Source organism: Erythrolamprus reginae, chromosome 9, assembly GCF_031021105.1.
Source record: "Erythrolamprus reginae isolate rEryReg1 chromosome 9, rEryReg1.hap1, whole genome shotgun sequence".
NCBI lineage: Eukaryota > Metazoa > Chordata > Lepidosauria > Squamata > Dipsadidae > Erythrolamprus > Erythrolamprus reginae.
Genome location: NC_091958.1, coordinates 39,620,766 through 39,646,465, shown reverse-complemented (window position 1 = coordinate 39,646,465; position 25,700 = coordinate 39,620,766). Strand labels below are relative to the sequence as shown.

General features: G+C 45.5%; 1 protein-coding gene across 1 annotated transcript in view; it reads right to left on the bottom strand.

Moving 5' to 3' along the window:
* PKD1 (polycystin 1, transient receptor potential channel interacting) overlaps window positions 1-25,700 on the bottom strand; it is a 125,551-nt gene that overhangs the window by 4,152 nt on the left and 95,699 nt on the right. The window contains 16 exon segments of the mRNA XM_070760895.1: window positions 2,690-2,824; window positions 5,026-5,313; window positions 5,874-6,048; window positions 6,168-6,293; window positions 8,241-8,397; window positions 10,222-10,349; window positions 11,039-11,178; window positions 12,131-12,325; window positions 16,667-16,869; window positions 18,991-19,027; window positions 19,029-19,055; window positions 19,057-19,111; window positions 20,493-20,598; window positions 21,573-21,775; window positions 22,405-22,454; window positions 24,094-24,210. Of these exon segments, the coding sequence (XP_070616996.1) occupies window positions 2,690-2,824; window positions 5,026-5,313; window positions 5,874-6,048; window positions 6,168-6,293; window positions 8,241-8,397; window positions 10,222-10,349; window positions 11,039-11,178; window positions 12,131-12,325; window positions 16,667-16,869; window positions 18,991-19,027; window positions 19,029-19,055; window positions 19,057-19,111; window positions 20,493-20,598; window positions 21,573-21,775; window positions 22,405-22,454; window positions 24,094-24,210 (2,142 nt within the window).

Sequence of the window (25,700 nt, the reverse complement as noted above, 5' to 3'; positions counted from 1 at the left end):
CGAAAGAATTAAGCTCTCCTTTTTCCTGCCTTCCTTCTTTGGGGCCCAGCAGGTTTGCGCCGGCAGCGCCCCGCCCAGCTGGAGCTTCCCTAGAAGCTTTGCGGCACACCTGCCTGTGTCTCGCGGCACACTAGTGTGCCGCGGCACACCGGTTGGGAAACGCTGGTCTAGAGGACAGAAGGGAAAGGGGGGACACGATTGAAACATTTAAATATGTTAAAGGGTTAAATAAGGTTCAGGAGGGAACTGTTTTTAATAGGAGAGTGAACACAAGAACAAGGAGGCACAATCTGAGGTGAGTAGGAGGAAAGATCAGAAACAACGTGAGAAAATATTATTTGACTGAAAGAGTCGTAGATGCTTGGAACAAACTTCCAGCAGACGTGGTTGGTAAATACACAGTCACTGAATTTAAACATGCCTGGGATAAACATAGATCCATCCTAAGATAAAATACAGGAAATAGTATAAGGTCAGACTAGGTGGACCAGGAGGTCTTTTTCTGCCGTCAATCTTCTATGTTTCTATCTCGCCACCAATAAAATGAAATAACTTCCTGGCTCTTCCCTGGATTCCCACCATCTGACCCCAATATTCCAAGGAAGTCTGTATTTCTTCCATGGTTACAAAGTCCCGTCATCCTGAGCAGCAGAAGGCAAAGACAGAGGACTGAAAAAGAGACAGGCAGAGGTCTTAGATGTGCCTTCAAAATGACGCAACACAGACTTCAGCACCAAATCTTTATGGGTGGGGCATGTTTGGGACTAAGACACCTCCGCAAGGACGTCTGTGGAGATGCTCAGTCATCCAAGTCACGGTTGCCCCAAAGGTGCTTTTTCAAGAGGCAACTGGACTTTTCTTTGGTTTCCCTTGAAGAAGTTTTGCTTCTCATCCCAGAAGCTTCACCGGCTCTGACTGGATGGTGGGGAATGGAAGGATTTCTTCTCCTTTCAGACAGCTGGTCATTTGCATCCTTTCGGACCGCCATTGAGGCCATCTGGAGGTTTATCTGTGTCCTCAGGGTCAACTGAGTTGGTGCAAATGGGCGTGGAGCCTTCTTGGAAGTATCGAAAGGAGAGCAGATGATGAGAAACTAAATGTCTTCAAAGAAAAATCGGAAAGTCCAGTTGCCTCTTGAAAAAGCACCTTTTGAGACTCCACAAAGAGGGAACTTCTTAGTACTGTGTGTATAACTAGTTGGGTTTTCCAATATGTAACCTGTCAGCAATGTAGGGTTAAAGGAATTAGCACACTACTGTTTTAAGACCTGATATTGCAATCAGCTATAAGAGGGAGTCAGCAACGTCTCTCTCTTTCGGAGCCTAGAGCATTGAGGTTCTCCCTGAGATCTCTCCGATTCTATGCTGGTTTGTCTATGTCATATAGACAAACCAGACTAGAATCAGAGATATATCAGGGAGAATCTCAAAGCACTAGGCTCCGAAAGAGAGAGAGACGCTGCTGACTCCCTCTTATAGCTGACTGCAACACCAGCTCTTAAAACAGTAGTGTGGTAATTCCATTGTAAGGACTACTGTGCAATGGACTATATGTTGGTTTGTATATGTATTTAGAATATTGACTGCTGAATTTGTGAACGACTAGGACTGTTACTGACTATGATATTTGCCTAATGTAAATAGTATTTATACATTTAATGTATGTGGTCTGATTATTTGAGATACTGCTCATATCTCTGGAATATTAGCTGGATATCTGCTACCTCCACATTTTCCTCTGCTCAAGGGTATCTCAGTTTACTCCTTAACACCTAACAGAACTCCTTCACAGGAGTCCAGGGGAGGCCAAGCCCAGGAGCCTGGGGAGGGATGGGGGGATCACCACCCACCCTGGGAAAGAGTCCCAACTGTTGCTGAGGTCTCCCCCTGCGGGACGGGGCTGTTGCTAGTCCAGGAGGAAAACCTGGTCTCTTTTGGTAAAGCCAGGTTGAAGAAACCAGGTTTAGGAAAATGACTCTTGATTCCCTCCAGTTGGCTGAAACACGAGGCATTTTGCTAAGGGTGGTTAAAAAAAGAAAGCCAATTTTTTTACTACCACACTGTGGGCGTAGCTTATTTCGTGGGTGTGGCTTGCCAGCCACGTGACCAGGTGGGAGTGGCTTGACAATCATGTGACCGAGGTTGGCTTAAAGGTCATGTGACTGGCTTAAAGGGGGCCAACTGGACGTCACTCACATCAAAGATTTGGGTTAGGGTGCCTGGCCTCGCCTCAAAGAGATGCAATTTCCCTCTCCATTTACCATGACTGAACATCCAAAATATATTATTTAATTCTATGTATATATGCCATATGCATACATACATATTACACACAGACACACAAAAATATACATTATTTATTATATAAACTGTATGTGTTTATACAAACACGCACGCACAGCTCTTCTAAAATAATACACCTTCAACCTTATTTACTGCAATAGAAAAAAACATACCCAGAGCCCATAAGGGAAAAAAATAAATAAATTCAAAATTTTTCTACTGGTTCTGCATACCTGACCATACACGTAGGAGCCCATCACCGGTCAGGGGTCAAACCAGGGGAAGGGGCTCCCGCAGAAGGACAGGATAGAGGAAGGGGCCTAACTCTTCTCCCCCTCTAGTCATTGACATGTTAGTGGGATAATGTCCCCTTAGCCCACCCCTCCTTTCAGGCTTTCCCCCATTACCAGGTAGCCGAGCTGGGTGTAAGCCAACGCCAGGATTGTGAAGGCCAGACCGGTACCTAGCAGCTCTCCGGACGATTTCTGCAAAGCTTTGCCGAACGTGGACCACTGTCGGATGAAGCGCAGTTGCTGGGAAGCCTTTGGGAAGCAGAGAGGGAGGCTGGTTTAGCTTTGCCTGGTGGTGGTGGTGGTGGGAATCACACATACACACACACAAACACCTTTTGGCACGCGAACCAAAAAAGGTTTGCCATCACAGGTATCTCCTGTTTGAGCAGGGGGTTGGACTAGAAGACCTTCCAAGGTCCCTTCTATGTTCTATCCATCAAAATGCAATCAAAGAAAAGATTGCCCCATATAATAGACAAATTAATCCCAAGTTAATTGTTAGGAGCTTCATCACTGGAAGCTTTCAAGGGACTGGACTGCCATTTGTCAGAAAAGGTTGTGGGGTGGGCTGGGCTGGATGGAGGGGTTGGACTAGATGACCTGCAAGGTCCCTTCCAACTCTGTTAATCCACTGGGAGATCTTAAGCTCCTTGCCACATCCACAAATGCGTTCCTTCGTGTTTTCCAAAGCTTTCATAACAGTGATCCCCGCTGTACAGATGTAGAAATCACAGACAGTGACACATGGTTTCTAGAATGCTTTGTCCATGTTGGAAATATCTCTCTAGGCTGAGCAGAGCTGTCTCCTGTTGAGAAGCAAGTGCTCTCTCTCTCTCTGGGATCATACTGTATGTCATGATTCTGGACTTGCAAGTTTATTCTTTATATCCAGTTTCTTGTATGTACAAATATTAATTCTTAACTTAATCTATCTATCTATCTATCTATCTATCTATCTATCTATCTATCTATCTATCTATCTATCTATCTATCTATCTATCTATTTATTTATTGGATTTGTATGCCGCCCCTTTCCGCAGACTCGGGGCGGCTAACAACAGCAGTAAAACAGTATAACAAAATCCAATACTAAAAAACAGTTAAAAACCCATTATATAAAAACCAATCATACATACAAACATACCATACATAAAATTGTGAAGGCCTAGGGGGAAAGTGTATCTTAGTTCCCCCATGCCTGGCGGCAGAGGTTGGTTTTAAGCAGCTTACGGAAGGCAAGGAGGATGGGGGCAATTCTAATCTCTGAGGGAAGTTGGTTCCAGAGGGTCGGGGCCACCACAGAGAAGGCTCTTCCTCTGGGTCCCGCCAAGCGACATTGTTTGGTTGACGGGACCCGGAGAAGACCCACTCTGTGGGACCTAACTGGTCGCTGGGATTCGTGCAGCAGAAGGCGGTCCCGGAGATATTCTGGTCCGGTGCCATGAAGGGCTTTATAGGTCATAACCAACACGTTGAATTGTGACCGGAAACTGATCGGCAACCAATGCAGACTGCGGAGTGTTGGAGTAGCATGGGCATATTTGGGAAAGCCCATGATTGCTCTCGCAGCTGCATTCTGCACGATCTGAAGTTTCCGAACACTCTTCAAAGGTAGCCCCATGTAGAGAGCGTTACAGTAGTCGAGCCTCGAGGTGATGAGGGCATGAGTGACTGACTGAGTAGTGACTCCCGGTCCAAACCTAGTTACAATGTAAGTTAATATAATGTGACACATAGCATACAGACAAATCCTGTCAGGGTACAAAGACTGCTAAATAAACAGGAGAGCCTCTTAATTAGTTTTTGCCCTAGACCAGGGGTAGGCAAAGTTGGCTCTTCTATGACTTGTGGACTTCAACTCCCAGAATTCCTGAGGCAACCATGCTACCTCAGGAATTCTGGGAGTTGAAGTCCACATGTCATGGAAGAGCCAACTTTGCCTACTCCTGCCCTACACAAACAGAAGGATTTCTTTAAACTAGTCAAATGGGTGGGTTGTCTCAAGCAGGTAGCTACTTAATCCAATCATGGTTGGTTTCACCTTTGCTTTTAGAGTAACTTTTACCCTAGATACACAGAAGGGTCTTAGGTAAAGGGAATAATTGTTTCCTTAAATTAATTAAAAGAGGTGAATTACCTTTTGACCAGGCAGGCAGGTTTAACCTCACCTCTGCAGGGGGCTTTCCCGTTCATGCAGAAATGGAAGGTTAACCCACATTTCACTCTTTTTTTATTAAATTAAAGGAAATATTATCACACTCAGATTTCATCATCATAAACATTATTAATCTAGTTGCAGTTGCTCTTATAATAGATGAGCCTGAGTCCTATGTAAAGTATAATTTTTATGCTTTAAATAAGTCAGAACAATGAAATGTTTTATAGGCAACATATGTGTGCATGTTATTGCAATAACTGATAATAACCTACACCCAGCGCCTCTTTCGTACCTTGACTGTCAGCAGGAAGAGCAGAGAAGCAGCCAGGCAACTGAAGGCGACGTGGAGAGCAGCCACCGGGTAGAAGCTGGTGAAGGCCCGCTTGTTCTTCAGATACTTTGCCCACTGCCGCTCAGCGAGGGTGGCCTGGCTGAGGTGGACGACCACTGTGCAAGTGGTGGCTAGGATGAGCAGCCACTGGCCGTAGCTGCCGAGGAGGGCAAAGTAGGCCTTGCCTTCCTTCTTGATGGCAAGAGATTCAGAGACCACGAAATAAACCACCAGGATCATAAGGAAGACCTGGGAGGGGAGGAGAAAGAGCACAAGTGAGCCCCCAGGAAAGGGGGAGGGGGCCAAACCTGGATGACTCCCTTCCACAACGTCTACCACTTCCTAGGAGGGTCCCGTTGCTGCAACCTGAGAAGTAACATGGACTCTCTGGAAAGTTACGCTTTTGGCAGGCGAACTGACATTCCTCTGATTTCATTGCTGTCTCCAGCACGTCTCTTTGTAAATAGACAACTATACATAGTGATTTGGCTTCTGAGTCTTTATTGGGGATTAATTACTGCTAATTAACCCAGCTGGACAGAACAGAAACAATTTTAATCTGGGGTTCCCAGGGGTCACTCTCTGGAAAAGTATTCAGACAGTAAAAGAAAGTTGCTTCCATTTTTTCCCAGCCACCCATCAATCACAGGTCCTGCATTCTTATGTGGCCCAGAGGAATTAAAGAGTCTTTCTTGGGGCCAAAGAGGTCATTTGCTGCTCCCGGCCCAGGTTTGGAGCAGCGCCACTGAGCAATGCCAACCGTCTGCCCTGTGCAAGGGAGGAGGAGCAGGGAGAACTTTGGGACTGACCATCATGAGCAGCTGTGGCGTAACCCTCCTGCCAAGGGGGTGCAGCGGGAAGGGAGTGACGGTCACAGCTGGCAGGGCATGTTTCGCCAGGGGGAACTCCAACCGGAGCATGATGGCAGCATGGAGGTCCAGAACAGGGTGATACTGGGTCATTTCCACAAAGACCGCCTGGCTCCTGCAACAGATGGGAGGAGGGGGTGAAAATATTGCAAAACAAGAAGGAGATTTCGGAGAGAGATGCAAGCCTGCCTGCCTCGGTTTCCCACTTGGGCCTCCCCTGCCCTCATCACTCACCTGTTGCTGATCCACTGGTCCTGCTGGAGGCCCTGCAGCCAGGCCTGGCTTTCTTGGAGAGTCGTTCCCAATTCCTGGATGTAACCCCCGCTGTCGTAGATGGAAAGGTAGCCCCAGTACCAGGCCCTGTAAGACAAGGGGGCGGGAGGGGGAAGGGAGGAGGGCCCCACAGGTCACACATGGCCCCAAAAGCCCCTTCTGTGCACCCCAGCATTCCGCTCTAGCCCTCCTCTTCCAGGTCTTTGTAAACTTTTCCAATCATAATAAGCTCAAAAGACAGGACTTTTTTGGACAGTTTTCTCCTCAGAAGTTTTTCTGCCCTCCTTTTCTTCTGTTAGTACAGGGTACATGGTTGTTAGGGATTGCCATTGTAAACTGCATATTGTACACTTGTACCAAACCTGTACTTAAAGAGTTAATGTGCACTCAAAGAGTTAATTTGTACTTGAGTTAATATTCAAGGCTGTTTCGTCACTTCCTCATCGAAGCTATAAAAGCTCATTATTTTGCTCAGTCACTTCCTTTACTTTTGCCTGAGAGAGGGGGAGTTGTGTATAAGCTTCGTGCTTATCTTCTTGTATAAGCTTTGTGCTTTTATCTATATTGTATTTTAGCTTCGTGCTTATTATCTATATTGTGTTTTGCTTTGTGCTAATCTTGTAATTGCTCAGTGCATATTATTCTCTTTTTGCTTCGTGCTTATTCTGGATTGTTTATATTTTGTTTATATGTAAATAATACTTATTTAACTAAGTCTGTGTCTTGGCTTTAACATTCCATTCTGGACAGCTCAGAGATAACCGGACTACAAATCACTGCTTCAGGCTCACCGGACTGCAGCAGACATTCAAAGATGCAGTTTCCAACTCCTTTTGCGAAGCATATCATAGGATTTTCAATGCTTTATTTCAAGAACGTCACTAAATCTCCGCCATACTCTTTCAGCGCAGTTATCAGACCATGCTTTCATTTCTGGCTCCACCCAGGAGATGACAATGTACAATCCACAGAGCTACTAATGTGGATTAATACCTCTTACCTTGAATCTCTTCTCATCTTCTGACTTTTCTCCTACATCTTGGATCTAATCGTTCGTTTCCTAACACCTACTGATCTCTATCTGACAGGGACCAACTTTCCATTGTACCGTCTACTCCTTAAGGCACTCCTAAATCACTGTCAACTTCACTCTCAGCTTCCCTCCTTCTGATAACCTCCTTAACCCAGGATAAACTAAGGAACTTGGCTCATTGTCAGAGTCAGACATGTCCTGAAGCTGACAAGGATCACTCACAACAGTGATAAACGGGAATCAGTTGCCAAGAGCATGAATTTTGAACACATGACCACAGGAGACACTGCAAAGGGGGTAACTGAAAAAGGGTCATAGGTCACTTTTTTTCAGGGCCATTGTAACTTTGGACAGTCACTAAATGAACCATTGTAAGTTGAAGACTTCCTGTTATGGGGAAAAACTGGGAGATGCCACTTGCCCTGAGTTCTTGGAGAAAAGGTGGATCACAGATGACGGTAAGTGTTAGGACTATGTACATGTTAGGTTTGGCAATATATACACAAGCTAACAGTGAATGCTTGTATGTATTGAAACACTATAGCTTTAAGTGTTAGTTTCAGAGATTGCCATAAGAGGGAGCCAGAAGCATGATTCTTTCTCTCTGTTGTTCTGCTCGTTGTGTGCTGATTCATTGTGACTGCTGTAGTAAGAACTGTGTATTCAATGATAGTTTATATATTCGTAGACCTGTAGTATTGTTAATGTACTGAGAGTTATTGACTGATCTGACTGTGTATGACTGGACTGTTTAACTTCACTATGATATTTACTAAAGTAAATACTATTGTATACACATTAATGTATCTGGTTTGTATGACTAAACCATTACTCATATCTACTGACTATCTGCTGGATATCTGCTAGAATTCCATGTTTCCTTTGCATATGTGTATCCTTGATAACTCAGGGGTCATTCTGCATACTCCTTAACAGTAAGTCAGAAGGAAACACAACCGGTCACACCAAAATAGAGAAAGGTAGGGAGCGGCTCCACTCACCCAGCCACGTCAGGAGGAGAGTAGGTCCAGAGAGGCCCCAGGTTGTCCCAGGGGCTCTTCCAGCCAGCCGCATAGCTGGTGGTGTCAAAGATGTTGGAACTGAAAGCACATCTTCTCTTCGTCCCACTGAGAGCCTCTTCCAGCGAATTCAAGCACTCTGTTGGGAAAAAGGGGGCGCCATGTTTTCTCTGCTGGGCCTGCCAATTTGCTTCTTCCTGAGCGTTCCATCTCCAAAGACAAAACTATCAAGCCACGCTATTTCAATGAAGACTCAATCCTGAGGGCCAAAGGTGTCTAAAGCAGGGGTCCCCAACCTTGGCAACTTTAAGACATGTGGACTTCAACTCCCAGAGTTCCTCAGCCAGCAAAGCTGATACTCCATTAGTCCAAAGCAAAGCTGGCGGAGGAACTCTGGGAGTTGGAAGTCCACAAGTCTTAAAGTTGCCAAGATTGGAGACTCCTGGTCTAAAGGTTAAATCATGGCAACTAAGCCGAACTTGGTTTTGGTCATCAAGTCACACTCTATTTTGTGTTGCTTACTTGGCACAAACACCTAACCAGAAGTGTCTGGTGGTTGTTTTTGTTGGAATATTCATGACTGGGAGAGCCAGTGTTAAGAAGGTCAGCCAATGAATAGGCATAGCAACTGAGTCAGCCAATAGGAGCCAACCACTTCTGAGTCTGTGCAGAGAATCGAAACTAAATACTTAATAGCTGGGTGTAGCTCAGTCTGTACTCTTCTACTCTGAACTCTGCTGAAATGAAACTAACTGTTCTCTGCTGTCTGTAGCTGCTTGAAGGAGAACTCCACTAAGGGTATTGCAAATTTATCTATTACTATGTTTATAAAGAACTTTATGAATCCAGCTGAATCAATCACCTGTATGTGCTTCTGGAAATTGATTTTTCTGCAACAAACTTTGACAGTTTTCATCCCAAAGTTTTTTCAATTTCCCAGGTGGGACAGTCTGCTGGTCTCCTCCTCCAGTAACCAGCCAGGTCTGACCCTGCTTAGCTGTCTGGACGATGCTCCTGATGAGGCCTTTTCTCTTGAACCTCTTTGAGAATTCTCTTGAATTCTCAACTCTGGTCTCCAAGCCACAGGCAGGAGAACGAGCACCAAGGGGCGGTGATTCATTTTCCTTTTAATGGGACTGCCAAAGGGCTTGCTAGGTTAGGAGTGCCCCCAAAGGAGAGGTGGGACCCCCTCGTCTGACCTAGAGGAAAGTTATCCAAGCTTGGAGGTCTAAGAGTGGCAGGCAACCTTGGGGGTGGTTGGTGGCTCGAGGTCGCTCCTTCCGTCTTTTCTAACGTTTACAATTCTGAACTTTTAAATTCTTTTAAACTCTGCTTTTGGTGGTGGTTGTTTTTTAACGGTGTCTCTTTTTATGCTTTTTATTTGAAAGCTGTGCAGAGTCCCGTTAGATGAGACAGTGGTTTAGAAATGTTGATAAATCAAAATAAATAATTTAATAAGAAAGCATGATTTGATTCAGCCCAAAGATCAGGAAAGGCTCCAAATTAATGGAATCAAACAGCAGGTCAGTGGTCAAGAAACTGTAGAGCAGGAGAGATCAAATCCGGAATGCTTGCACGAGCCAGGGAAGAGTCAGGCTTTGGTAGAAGGCAACACACAAAATAAGACTGTGGCAGGGAGGAAATGGCCCTTGTCTCTTAAACCAATTATTTCTTATTAAGCACTTGGAACAGAGGGTGCATGATTACTAACATAAATTACAGTAGCACTTATATACCACTTCACAGTGCTTTGCAGCCCCCTCTATCACTTTACAGAGTCAGCCTGTTGCCCCCAACAATCTGGGTCCTCATTTTTCTGACCTCGGAAGGAAGGCTGAGTCAACCTCGAGCCCATCAGGATCAAACTTGTGGAAGCGGACAGAGTTCACCTGCCAATACTGCAATCCCTGCGCCACCAGGGCTCCCCACTAAATAGATGAGACCCCGCTCGTTTCCCACTTACCTTCTTGCACACGGATTTGCCGCAGTCGTGGGACCCCCAGGGTGATACCCGAACTTTCGTGGGCAGACCGATTCCGGTACAGAAAGGGCAACAGTCCCTGCGTGGCCCAAATCCAGAAGTCATCCGATCTGTGCCAACACGACAAAGGAGGAAAAGCAGAGAGTGACTGAGCTCAGCACGGAAGAGGCTGGTCCCAATTTCAAAGCCCCTCCGGCCCCTGCCAAGCCCCGCTCCCCTTTGGAGCTGCCCTTCCCATCTTTACCCTCCTACCCTCTCTTCCTGGGCCCAGAAAGGGGTCTCCACTGCGGCCACTGGATTCTGAGCCCAAGAGGGCCAATCCAAGCCCTCCCTGGCTGCTCCACCACAGGGGCTGTTAGTACTATGTACATAACAGTTGCACTTGGCAATATATAAACAAGCTAACAATGAATGCTTGTATGTATTAAAGCACTATAGCTTTAAGAGTTGGTGTTGGGCATTGCCACAAGAGGGAGCCAGGAGCGTGAATTCTGTGTGTGTGTGTTTTCCTGCTCATTCTTGTGCTGATTCATTGTGACTGCTGTAGTAAGAACTGTGTGTTCAATGTTAGTTTATGTACTGGTAGTACACGGGTGCACCTGCCTGCCCGGGCGCAATTTTGTTACCTGCCCAGGTGCACTAGCAGTATTGCGCTGTATTCTGCTAGCACTCAGGGCCATGGGGACGAGCACACATCACCATTCCACTTTAGCAGCCCACCTCTGGCTATAGCTTTGTAAACATTTTGATGCTCTTCAACTCAGCTTCATGTTAACGGTAGGCCGTGCGGCAGAAATACCTCTTAATATCCAGGAATTGCCTGGTGCCCAGCTGCTGCTTGATGGACTTTTGCAAAAGGAACGCCTGGCTGTTCTGTGAAGGCCCACTGTAGTTGGTGAGAAGGATGACCAGCAGGAAGAACATGTAGACAAAGCAGTTCTAGGAGAAAGAGAGACAGAAAAAAGGGCATTTTTCCCATTTTGCTCAGGAGAACCTAGAGAAGAGCCCCTGCAGACCAGAAGCCTGAACCAGGCAGGGAGAGGACCTTCCGCTTTGGGATGTGGGTGGGGTTGCATGCCCAGCCTCTCACGGGCTCCCCTTTGAATCAAGACATCAGGGGTTCCTGCTCAGTGGTGGGATTCAAAATTTGTTTACTGCCAGTTCTGTGGGTGGAGCTTTTGGTGGTGGTGGTCTGGCTTTGGGGGGGCATGGCAGGGGAAGGTCACTGCAACGCCCGTTGCAAAAACTGGCATAAAATAGGGTTTGCCACATGGGTGCTTCATAAGAACCTAAGAAGAGCCCTGCTGAATCAGGCCAAAGCCCATAGAGTCCAGCATTCTGTGTCCCACAGTGGCCCCCCAATTGTCCATGGGGATCTTGAGCAGAAACAGAAGGCAAAACTCTCCCTTTCCTTTGACCCCCAACAAATGGGACCCAAGGGAACCCTGCCTGCCTGAACCAACATAGAGGCGGCCCTTGGAGAACCGTTTCAACTTCTGATCATCATGACATCTGATGCAGTGGTGGGATTCAAAAGTTTTTACCGCCAGTTCTGTGGGCGTGGCTTGGTGGGTGTGGTGGGCGTGGCTTGGTGGGCCTGGGAGGGGAAGGATATTGCAAAATCCCAATTTCTTCCTGATCGGCTGTGACCCGGGAGGCAGAGAATAGATGGGGGGCAATCAGAGGTGGCATTTGCTGTTTCTATGAATGACTCAATATTCCCACTACTGGTTCTCCAGAACTGGTCAGAACCTGCTGAATCCCACCTCTGTTCCTGCTGCCAGTAGGGGAGATGACACCAGAGGCCCCGTCTCCTCTTCCTCCCCTCGTTGGGCACCCTTCCGCCAGGGCTCTGGTCTCCCCTTCCAGAGGACCCCTGCCCCCTTTTCACCTTGAGCAGGCTGTGCAGAAGCTTGACCTTCCTGGCTTCCTCCTTGGCCTGGAAAAGTGCAAAGCCCTGGGGGGGCCGGACCTTCCCGATCTTCTCCGAGACGTGTTCCACAAAGGGTTGCTCCACCAGAGTGTCGTCCTCCTCGGGGTGCAGGCGCTTGGCCACCAGAGAAAAGTAAAGGGCTTCCAGGAGAACCTGCAGGCACACAAGATCAAAGGATCCATGGATTTGGGAGGTGATGTTGCAGATCACTAATGCAGTGATGGTGAACCTTTTTTTTCTCGGGTGCCGAAAGACCGTGGGCGTGCACAAGTGCCCACACCCATAATTCGATGCATGGGGGGGGCACGAAAGTAGCTTCCACCACCTTCCAGAGGCCCTCTGGGGGCTGGAAACAGTCTGTTTCCCAACTTCTGGTGGGCCCAGTAGGCTCATGTTTCACTCTCCCAAGGCTCCAAAGGCTTCCCTGGAGTTGGGGAGGGTAAAAACGCCCTCCCCATCCCCCTGGAGGCTCCCTGGAAGCCAAAAAGGCACTCCCAGAGCCTCTGTGTGAGCCAAAAATCAGCTGGTCGGCACACACAAGCACATTGGAGCTGAACTAGGGCAACAGCTCGTGTGTCAGCAGATATGGCTCCGCGTGCCACGTGTGGCACTCGTGCCATAGGCTCTCCATCACTGACCTAATGCGACCCGCGACTTAAGAACAAGATCCGTTAATTCAACATCCTCCTTTTTGGCAAATCCATTACTATTCTAGAGAGACCTCCTGTTCATCTGAAGGGACACTCAAGGATTCTTGCTGGACCACAAGGTGAAGATGCTCCAGGTCAGGGGTCTCCAATCTTGGCAACTTTTAAGACTTGTGGACTTCAACTCCCAGAATTCCTCAGCTAGCTTTGCTTTGGATTAACGGAGTATCAGCTTTGCTGGCTGAGGAACTCTGGGAGTTGAAGTCTACAAGTCTAAAAGTTGCCAAGGTTGGAGACCCCAGCTCCAGGCGCCACTGCCCTCAACAATCCCTGCCTATTGTGCCAGTCTTCAGATTCCTCTCCCTTCCCAGAATTGGCTCTCTGCCCTCTCTGGCCGGGATCTTTCCAAGCAGAAGGTAAGAGGCTGGCCTGTAAATAATTCAGCCCCCAGGGCCAATCAGGACCCACAGGAGATCATGGTAGATTTTAGAAAGAGCCAGCATGGTCATACTCTCAGTATCGAGAATGGGGCTGCAAATGTGGTCAACAATATTAAGAATCTGGGGGTGCAAATAACTAACAATCTGAACTGGTCTGCATTTCCTGCATCGGATGAGGAGAGCACATCTTTCTCCTTGTGGCCATTTTTAAAAAAATATATATTTATTGATTTATTTTTTTTAATATTGACATGTTAATGTTTACAAGTGAATCAACACCATATATTTACATTTGTCACTATATTTTCTATAATTATACATTTGTGTATATAAAATACTACTTCATCTCTTATTGTAAATTTGCATTCCTTTTTTATATCCATGTGTACCACTTTGTCCAGATTGAATAATAGTCCGAGTCTTTTTGATCATTTAACTCCATAGTTAATCTGTCCATTTCTGCGCATTCCTATATTTTTTTAATTGCTTCCTTATCGTCAGGTATCTGTGAGTTCTTCCATTTTTGCGCGAACGCAATTATTGTGTCCACTTTTTACAGAGGCACAATTAAAAACGTTTTAACAAGCTGCATCTGTTTGGTTTGATGGCAGCAGCGCCTCAGATAGAAATACCTCCCAGAAGCCTATCAGATCGCACAGAATCGGCCTCCTCCAGGTCCCGTCGACTACACAATGTAGGTTGGCAGGACTGCGGGGGAGGGCCTTTTCTGTTGCTGCCCCGGTTCTATGGAACCAACTTCCCATCAATGTTCACACTGCTCCCACTCTACGGGCTTTTCAAAAACCTGTTAAAACCTGGCTTTGCCAATAGGCCTGGGGGCTGTGAGGTTAACATCAGATGTGCCCGAATTATGTTTGTTTGGTATGTATGTTTGTTAGATTGGTTTTGGGATTTATAAAGGGGTGTTAGGGTCATGGGGTTTTATTTACTGTTGTTGTTTGACTTATTTTTTATTATTGTACTACTACTACTACTACTACTACTACTACTACTACTAATAATAATAATAATAATAATAATAATAATAATAATAATAATTCATTAGATTTGTATGCTGCCCCTCTCCAAGGATTCGGAGGGGCTCACAACAGGACAATACACAATATACAAATCCAATAGTTAAAAACAATTAAAAAACCCTTATAAAAATAATCATGCAATTCAAACAAACCATACAAAAATTATAATAGCTAAGGAGTATATTAATTTCCCCGTGCCTGGCAACATAGATGAGTTTGCAAAAGTTTACGAAAGGCAAGGGGGGTGGGGGCAGTCCTAATCTCCAGGGGGAGTTGGTTCCAGGGGACTGGGGCCGCCACAGAGAAGGCTCTTCCCCTGGGCCCCGCCAGACGACATTGTTTAGTCAACAGGACCCGGAGAAGGACAACTCTGTGGGACCTAATCGGTCGCTGGGATTCGTGCGGCAGAAGGCGGTCCAGGAGGTATTCTGGTCCAATGCCATGTAGGGCTTTATATTACTATTGCATTGTTTTTATTGCTGTAAGCCACTCCAAGTTCTACGGGATTGGACGGCATAGAAGTTGAATGAATTAAATTAAATTAAAAAGTCCCTACAGAGAGGTGAAGACAGCAGAGATGATTATAGGAATCTCACTTCCCGTTATTCAGGATGCTGCTTATAAGTGCCATGTGCTTAGAGCTCAAAGCATTGTTAGAGACCCACACACACCCACTTGACAGCCTGTTTGTGTTGCTTCCCTCTGGGAGGAGGTTTCAAAATATTTCTAGCAGGACTACCCGATTCTGGAACAGCGTTTTTTCCTAGACCATCCGTCTGGAACACTCTCAAGATTTGTTTTTCTCACCATGTCCATGTGTACATCTGAACTAGCCTGTTGCTTCTATGTGTCATATGTGTTGATATGTGCATAATTTTGTATTTATTTACTTATTCTGTCGTGCTTATGTGTATTAGAGGGGGAGATCCTTTGAGAGCTCTATGCAATGAAATTTCATTTTAACGTATGCCGATTAGTGTACATTCAAAGTGACAATGAAGTTATTCTATTATATATTAGGTAGCTTCCTGAAAACCAAGTAAGTTTTGAGTTCAGGGTGCCCCGGGGGAAGGCATTTTGAAATTCCCTGACATTTCCCTGTAACTTGCGATCTAGTTAAGGCGTGGTCATAGATGACGTCATACCAAACGGCTAAGCCGTGGAGAAATATCGGTAGTTGAGGAAGCAAGTTGTTGCCACAGTTATGCCCATTTTTGCTTGACTCGGCCAGGGAGCACAATCCGTTGTGGGTTTTTTATATATATGATTTTTTCCTGACTTTTAAACACCCCCCACCTCTTGTTGTTTTTTCTGACCTCTGTAGTACGATAAATTGGGTGGAGTGTGTATGATTGCGTAGTTGATGATTTTATGATACTGATTATGTTATATTAATGTTTTTTAATTAACTTTTTAAATTTTAACATTAAATTTCTAATGTATTGTACTATGTTGTGAGTCGCCCCAAGTCTTCGGAGAGGGGTGGCATACAAATCTAATAAATTATTATTATTATTATTATTATTATTATTATTATTATTATTACTACTACTACTACTATTATTATTATTAGCAGCAGCAGCAGCATTATCATTATTATTCAATTCAATTCAATTCAATTCAATTTATTAGATTTGTATGCCGCCCCTCTCCAAAGACTCGGGGCGGCTCACAACAATGATAAAAACAATATTATAATGGCACAAATCTAATATTAAAAATAACTAAAAACCCTATCATAATTAAAAAACCAAACAACACATACATACCAAACATAAATTAAAAGGAGCCTGGGGGAAAGATGTCTCAAATCCACCATGCCTGGCGGTATAGGTGGGTCTTGAGTAGTTTACGGAAGACAAGGAGGGTGGGAGCAGTTCTAATCTCCGGGGGGAGTTGATTCCAGAGGGCCGGGGCCGCCACAGAGAAGGCTCTTTCCCTGGGGCCCATCAGACGACATTGTTTAGTCGACGGGACCCGGAGAAGGCCAACTCTGTATTTTAATACATTTTGTTTTTTTCCCAGATTTATTCCACTTTTTTCACAAATCCCGATAATTCCTGAACCGCCTATTTCCCTGATGATTCCCTGACTTCTCTGTTTTCCAGGTTTGCTGGACACCCTGTGAGTTGCATCAGAAGTTCTCCACAACAATTTTGACCGCTCAGTTTCTTTTGAAGGTGGGAAACAACGAACAGAAATACTTGTGAAATGCCCACTCAAATTTTAGCAGCAAAAGCAAACAAAAGATGGAGCGTGAAAACCAGGGGGAGGCAAGGAATGGGATGCAGACAGAGAGAAGGGGAACCCTCTACCAGAGGGAGTTGAGGAGTGATCTCCTGGGCCTCGTCTTCTGCCAGGACTTACCTTGAGGGGTTCCCAGAGCAAAAAGGAGGAGAGGAAGCTAAAGATCCCTGAGATCAGCCACATGAGGGCCACGCTGGAGCTGAACCCCACTCCGATCCACACCGAGACCCCAAAGCAGACGAGGAGGAGGAGGAGGCTGATGGCGTGTGCCAAGTAGGAACACCAAAAGGGCAGCAGGCGCTTCCGGAGACTCTGGTCCACAACTGCAGGAAAGAAACGGGGAGGGGAGGTAAATCTTGGCACAATGCCCCAGGTGGCGTGTGTTCTGATTCCCGGCTAAGGCCACTGTTAATTGAAATAAAGGCTTGCTAAATGCAAAGATTTATAAAACAAAACATCATCTTTATTTTTCTTCCTTCTGTTACACAGCGCTCTCTTATCTCAGTCTTTAGTAGTCAAGGCAACATCAAAATCATCAAAGCATTCCACAAATCATTCTAAGATTTATGACTAGGCAGCGTTAGCCCAGGATAATAAAAACTGCAATTAAAAGCACATAAAGCAAAGCTTACTTTCAGAGCCACTGGAAGACACCTCCATATTTCTTAATAGCAGATTGAGAACTCCACCCTTCTCTTCCGCTGACACCCGGACGTGATGAATTAATTACTTAATTAACCCGTTCCTCTCCTTAATATTTCTTCCCTGACACTTGCTCGCTTCACCTCTGCAAGCATCTGAAATAAGGATTTACCCATCTAATATCTGATTCTTCTTCACTGGAATCTGAACTCATAGAAACGTCCTGTGGTTGGTCTCCTCCTTCTTCTTCTGCCTGTAAATCAGGGCCTGCCACTAATTCATAAACACTTTCCGAATCAGAATCTGCAAAATCCCCAAACTGAACAGGAGTATACAAAACAGCGTGGGAGGGTAAGAGCCACACTGAGCAGCAGAGCCTTCATGCCACTGAAGCTAAGGTGAGACCCGCACAAAGTTGGGCTGCTAAGGTGGAATAGTGGCATGAGCTCGCCCCCGTGGATCTGTGTGCTAGTGGAGTCCAGCGCAATGATGCTACTGCACCTGGGTAGTGTTGTGATTCAGCCTGAGGCTCCTCAGGGAACGGCTGGAACTCTGCCGGCTCCATGCTCAGAGGGGGAGGACGAGGAACAGGAGGAGGAGGAGGACCAGGCAGACGGGGAAGAGGAATGTCAGGACGAGGAGGAGGGAGAACAGCTTGAGACCCCCGGGGGGGAGCTCTCCCCAGCAAGAAGCCTGTTGTATTGTCTGGCCGTCGTGACTCTTCTGTGAAGCTTCATAGCATTCCAGTTTGTAAGAACAGTTTTTGTTATCTGTGTTTGTTTTCAAAGATATAAAATGACTTTGCTTTTTACCAGCGTGTCTGGCTACTCTTTTTAGTTGGTGTTGACGTCTGGGGGAACCCAGACAGAACAGGTAGGTAGTGAAATCACGCACAGACACGCAGGGGCGCCACTGGTGCACTTAAGAGCCACGGGGGCGAGCTCATACCACTGTTCCACCTTAGCAGCCTGCCTCTGGTCCTGCAAGAGTGTAAATGCTGCACTTAACTGTTTTCACAGAGTAATTTCAGCCTCCTACAGGAAGGCAACAAATTTATGAAAGATACGCAAAGTTCATTCCTAACTTTTCTGATTCCCTGCTTCTGGATGCCTCACCAGAACAAGAATTTAAAGTCAGGGCTTATTTAACAAAAAGACAGAAAAGGGAAACTGTTAGTACACTGCATGCAAAATATGTTGGGTGTTGCAATACGTAGCTAACAATGTAAGTTTAAGAGACATGTGCTGGTTGGCCATAAGAGGGAGCCAACGATGTTCCTCTTGGAGGAGTTTGTACCAGAGAGATTTATATTTGCTGTGTGTATTCTTGCTGTATCTAATAACCTGGTTTGTAAACCATTATTAGGATGTGTGTATGATATTGGACTGTGTAACTACTATTGTTTTTTGCCTCTCTGTATATAATAATATTGTTTCCATTTTGGCACTAAGTCTGGTACATTGACTGACTAACCCCCATTGCTACATTAACTCTTGTTGAAGTTTTATTATATTACCAAGACATTCTAACAGAAACAAGTCACCAACTGAGTTACAGGAAGAGAGGAACAGGTGCTATTTAGGGAAAAGCCCAACCCAGCTCAGTTCCTGGAGGGCAATTCTAAAATGCCCAATTCTCTTGGCATTTTGGCACCAGAAAGGCAGCTGTGGGACACCTATCCCCCACCCCCCACCCCCCGCAACTAAAAGCATCAGATCTTTGGAGGACTTATTCGGAAGGGATGTGGGAGGCCTGAGGACTTTGCATTTTCTCAGTGTGGACATGCGGCCAGAATAACTTACCTGTTCGGGTTGATTTGGCAGAATGATTCAGTTCCCGGGCCCGGGACTGCCACGCTCTGGCCTTTTCTCGTTCAGCCTTTGCAACACAATCGCTTCCATCTTGTCTCCCGGCATGTTTGACCTACCGGAATAACCCAATTTATTTTATTTATTTATTTTGTCCAATGCACAATGAGGGGTTTTAGTGGGTGTATAATATCTATGTACACATAGTAAAATACATGCTGAAGGTTATAGAGGAGATACTCATAGTAAAATATATCTAAGAAAGAATAGAAAAGAAGGTATAGTAAAAGAACATATCAATGAAAGAATAGAAGAAGAGATATAGGAATAGAAGAAAGGTATAGGAGATATAGGAGAGCAATAGGACAGGGGACGGAAGGCACTCTAGTGCACTTGTACTCGCCCCTTAATGACCTCTTAGGAATCTGGATAGGTCAACTGTAGATAATCTAAGGGTAAAGTGTTGGGGGTTTGTGGATGACACTATGGAATCTGGTAATGAGTTCCATGCTTCGACAACTTGGTTACTGAAGTCATATTTTTTACAGTCAACTTTGGAGCGGTTAATATTAAGTTTAAATCTGTTGTGTGCTCTTGTGTTGTTGTGGTTGAAGCTGAAGTAGTCGCTGACAGGAAGGACGTTGCAGCATATGATCTTGTGGGCAATAATTAGATCTTATTTAAGGCACCTTAGTTCTAGGCTTTCTAGGCCCAGGATTGAAAGTATTCTGTTTCGAGTGGAGGAGTGAAGGGCTCTTCTGGTGAAGTATCTTTGGACATTTTCAAGGGTGTTAATGTCTGAGACGCGATATGCAGGAACGCCTTCAAATATTGGCAGAAAGAAACAGAGACTGTCCAGGTGGGTCCGCTCACCACTCAGCCCGGCTTCCTCCCAATTCACCAGGTGGGAGGCCAGGTGCTAGCCAGCCAAGGGAAGCCCTACGCCAGTGATGTCGAATGTTTTTTCCCCCCCCGAGTACTTGCATGCACAAGTACCCACGCCCATAATTCAATGCACGGAGAGGGTGAAAACAGCCGCCCCCGGAGGCTCCCGGGAGAACTGGAAACAGCCTGTTTCCCAACTTCTGGTGGGCCCAGTAGACTTGTATTTCGCCCTCCCCAGGCTCCAAAGGCTTCTCTGGAGCCGGGGGAGAGTAAAAACGCCCCCACCCCCTCCAGAGGCTCTCTGGAAGCCAAAGACGCCCTCCCAGAGCCTCCATCTGAGCCAAAAATCAGCTGGCCGCCACACACATGCACGCTGGAGCTGAGCTAGGGCAATGGCTCACGTGCCAGCAGATATGGCTCCATGTGCCACTTGTGGCACCCATGCCATAGGTTCGCCATCAGTTCCCTACACAATGCACCGCTCCCTTTTCAATATGTTGCATCTCATACACACACACACACAAACTCAACCCAGACGAGTGGGAGGAGATACTTCTGGGAGCATCCTCCCCACCCCCGCAGCACATCCCTTTCCCTCCCCACAGACTTACAGTCCCGAGAGGAGGTCTGTTTCCACTTTGGGGCAGTTTCCCACTTCCTGAAGATGAGTGATGCCACCAGCTCCATCTGCAAGTATCTGCCGGATCAGATCTTCATCTGTTATGGGAAGAACAAACCGAGTTCTCAGGGCCAATAGTGGCTCTGATGGGGGTTGTGGACTCTCTCTCTCTCAAAACTTCCACTACTGGTTCTCCAGAATCTGTCAGAACCTGCTGAATTTCACCCCTACGTTTGGGGTCTCCAGGATGTGGTTAAAAAAAAGGCATGATCAAGGTTCTTCCCTTTTGCATTGTGTGCCACACACGTGATGCATACAAAAATCTGACAGAGTTTCAATCCCCTTGCAGATACCCTGAGAACAGTGTTGGGTGCCAAAAAATTTACTGCCGCATTGTGGGCATGGCTTATTTTGTGGGTGTGACTTAAAGGTCATGTGACTGAGTGGGAGTGGCTTACCTGCTTGGACTCTTTTTCACTTGATGAAGTCCCATTAATTGAATAGCCACAAAAGGGACAAATGACCGGCAGCATTATTTGTTGAGGAGCACAAGAACATTTTCAGGTTTTGCACTGAACCCACAAGGTTCAGTGTGATAACAGATAAGGCAAGTAACCCAACTTTCTTTAATTGCTATAAAAGTTCAGTTCTAGATAATAATTAAAATGATTAAAATGTTTACGTGTAAAAACATACTATTTCATTATTTCCTATTTTAAAAGGAATTCAGGATCAAACTAAGGTACTAAGTCCCAATGTTTCTTTTATTTTTTACTAATACCTTGCATATGAATATTATTTTTATTTTTATTTTTTGCATATGAATATTATTGTATCTAATGTTTCTTCTTATTTTTTTCTTGTTACTAGTATCATGTATGTGAATATTATTATATCCTTACATATCTTCAATATGTACTTGACAAAATAAATAAATAAATACATAAACAAACAAACAAGCAAACAAGCAAACAAACAAACAAACAAATAAAAATAGATTCTACACCAGACATCACAGCTGCCCTTTGCAAGCCCTCTGTGGATTCCACTGGCTTCTACTCCTGCTCCTTACCGGAAGCGGAGAAGTATCTGGCTTGGGCCTGGGAAAAGGCCGGCGTCAGGCCGTCCCCTTCAGGGGCCAAAGGAGCCTCGAGGCCCAGATGACGACTGGTCCGCCCTCTTTTCAGCTTCTGGATGGTGTTGCCCATGATGGACGGGTCACTGAGCAGGTCTGGCCAGTTGAGAAGGGCTTCGTTGGACTGCCACCGGATCAGGCTGGTCTCGGACAGAAATGGAACGGAGGGAAGCTGAGAACCACAAGACCTCCATCTGCAGCTCTGGTCTCAAGATTTATACAGGTAGCTCTCGACTTACAACCAGCCACTTAATGAACTTCAAAGTTATGACAGACCCCTGAAAAGGTACTTACCACCGATTTTAAAGTTCTGATAGCCGCAACCCCTCCCCTTCCACCGGGCATTTGGCAACCAGCTCAACTTTGTGGCTGTTTGCCAGTTTCCAGCATTTACTTCTGATTTCTGCCACCACCACCCCCTACTTAGCAAACAGATTTGCTTAATGACTGTAACAGTTTTAACAGTTTTTCCTAACGACTGTCATCATTAACAGATTTCAACTGTCATCATTAACAGATTTGGTTAACGACTGTCATCACAGATTTGGTTAACGACTGTTGTCATTATCAGATTTGCTTAACGACTGTTGTCATTATCAGATTTGCTTAAGGACTGCTTAAAGACCATTACAAAAACACCTGCCCTACCACTCTATAGACTGGCCCATACCGGCTATAACACATTACTGCACACACACCCCTATTGGCACGTGAACCCAAACAGTTTCCCCATCACTGGGCTAAGCAGTTGATCAAGCACAGGACCTACCTTTTCGAATCGTCCAGGATCAAATCGGTTTTGGTTTCCTCTGAAAAAGCCTATAAAGAAAGAACGAAAGGGGCAAGTGTTTAGCCCATCAGCTGCCCTTCAGATGCCCTTTATAGGCAGAGACAATTGAGAGCATCTTCTCAGACCCTGTTACTGTCTGGTTTGGAAGCATTTCTGCTTCGGACAGGAAGGTCCTACAGAGAGTGCAGAGGAGGGCAGAGAAGATTATTGGAGGGTCACTTCCTTCTATCCAGGACGTGACCTGTAAGCCATGCTTGACCAGGGTCTGAAGGATGGTCTGGGATGCTACACATCCTCCCATGACTGGTTTTCCTTGTTACCTTCTGGGAGGAGGACTCACAGTATCCGAAGCAGAACAACCAAATTCTGTAATAGTTTTGTACCATGTAGTATCAACCCTGTTAACTCTCAAGTTCCCTCTTCCTGCTGTGCATTCAAAATGGTCAGTGATTCATATCCAGCCCCACACACATACATGTGTATCATATATGCAATTTTTTTAAATGTGCAAGTGTATGGCTTTTTCTATATGTATTATTTTTTTTCCTTTGGAATTTTTGTGCACAGAAAAAGTCATAATAAAGCTTGTCTTGTCTTATCTGGTTAAGTCCTCAACTTACAACCCCACCAGAAACGCAAAGTCCTCGACTTACGACCGGCCAGGAAGACTGATGCTGAAGCCTGAGTGGCTAAGCACAAAAGTCCTTTCGAGCAGGAAGTTAAAGCATTGCAATTGGTTGGCTGTCTGAAAGCCACACTATAGAAATATAGAAACATAGAAGATTGACCTCCTGGTCCATCTAGTCTGCCCTTATATTATTTTCCTGTATTTTATCTTAGGATGGATCTATGTTTATCCCAGGCATGTTTAAATTCAGTTCCTGTGCATTTACCAACCACGTCTGCTGGAAGTTTGTTCCAAACATCTACTACTCTTTCAGTTAGATCATATTTTCTCACGTTGCTTCTGATCTTTCCCCCAACTCACCTCAGATTGGGGCCCCTTGTTCTTGTGTTCACTTTCCTATTAAAAACACTTGTGTTCACTTTGCTATGAAAAACACTTCCCTCCCGAACTTTATTTAACTATAAAAGGAGTCTGTTAGATTAACAGGGAACTTTTATTCGGGCATTTTCAGCATCACTCCAGCTCAGCTTCAATAGAACTTGAAGCTGAGCTGGAGTGGTGCTGAAAAAGCCCGAATAAAAGTTCCCTGTTTAAAAAGTCAAGCCTCTGCTAAGTTAGGTCAGTGCAAAGGTTCACCTATCTAACATATCTCTTAACCTATCCTATCCAGGTTACTTAAGGGACCATCTTCTCCTGTTGTCTCTGCCATCCAATTTTGTTGGACAGGAGAGGTTGGGCTCATTATGGATCCCACCAGCCAAACAATGGGGCCAGGACACATTGTTTTATGATGGTTCACAAATCAGAGACCCTTACTAGATAGAGGTGGGGGAGTGGGTTAATAGAATTGAATTCAATAACTACACAATGCCTGGCTCCTTCTTTGCTCCCCTCCAGGAAAAGCCATCTCCGAAAGGGTCCCTGAGACGCTGGCTTCCTGGCCAACCAGAAAGAAATATTGCAGGGGCAGAAGAAAAGAGTCCCAGGGTGGGCTAGAGGTTGCAGGGGGAGAGAAAAGGGGAAGCCCTGGTGCTCCTCACCTCTGTCCGAAGGCCAGGGAAGGTGATGAAGGAGCTCTCCAGAAGCGATGAGTCTAAGTAGTTGTCGATCTCCAGGGACTGCTGGTCGGAATGGGCCAGAGACTGGCTGATGTTCACCTGCAGGAGAGAAGGCTGCTTGAGTGAAGGAGCTGGGATCACCAAGGTGGGGGAACAGAAGTTTAAATCTGCCTACAATTTGTCCCAAAGGTTTTTTCTCAAAAGGCAAGTGGACTTTGTTTCTCCTTGAAGTCATTTTGCTTTTCACCCAGGAAGCTTCTTCAGTTCTGAATGAATTTGGGGGGGGGGGGGGGGAATTCAACCAGAATTGAAGAAGTTTCTGGGATGAGAAGTGAAGCATCTTCAAGGAGAAACCAAGAAAGTCCCGTTGTCTTTGGGGAAAAAAACACCTTTGGGACAAACATGATCTGGATGATTGGGAATCTCAATAGCCATCTCCCAATCAGATTGTTTCGTGTTGCATCTAAGACACATCACACCTGTTTTAAAAGAAACGGTGGGGAAAAGCCAGTCGGAAACTAATCGCTGATGTTTTTATGGGTCACAAAGCTGCTGCCAAACATGTTGGAGAGGTGAAGAAGATGGCATCAACCATCTTTCTCCTGGCATCGGACCAGAATACCTCCGGAACCATCTTCTGCTGCACGAATCCCAGCAGCCGATAAGGTCCCACAGAGTTGGCCTTCTCCGGGTCCCGTCGACTAAACAACATTGTCTGGTAGTCCCCAGGGGAAGAGCCTTCTCTGTGGCAGCCCCGGCCCTCTGGAATCAACTCTCCCCAGAGATCAGAACTGCCCCCACCCTCCTTTTCTTTTGTAAATTGCTTAAGACCCACCTCTAGCGCCACGCATGGGGGAACTGAGATACCTCCCCCAAGCTTATATAGTTTTATGTATGGTATGCTTGTGTTGTATGATTTTTTAGATGTTTTTTAAATATTAGATTTGTTACATTGTCATGTTATTATTATTGTTGTGAGCCACCCCGAGTCTGTGGATAGGGGCGGCATACAAATCTAATAAATTATTATTATTATTTATTAATTATCAAGCAGGAATTCAGCTGTTCTTCCCTAGCCAGAATGACCCAACTGACAGACTCAAGAACTACAGAGCTTGGGTTGCTTACGAAGAGTTAAGGCCAGTCCTGGAAGCTACCCCCAAATAAAAGGAAAACCACCAGGTCCCACTTCCAGAATTGGTAGAAATTGGAGGAGTGGGGAGGGAGGTAAGACCCCCCTCCCACTTCTCAATCTTTAGGGCACATTTGTGGATTTGAAAAGTGACTCTGATCAGGCAATTTGCTTTCTCTCTCTTTGTCTCCCTTCACATTCATCTATTTGAAATTGCAATTACCTAGATTGTATGTTAGATGATGATGATGATGATGATTATTATTATTATTATTATTATTATTATTATTATTATTATTTGTACTGTTTTGCTGTTGTGAGCCGCCCCAAGTCTACGGAGAGGGGCGGCATACAAATCTAATAAATAATAATAATAATAATAATAATAATATTTATTAGTCTTTTATGCCGCCCCTCTCCAAAGACTCGGGGCGGCTCACAATAGCAAAACAGTACA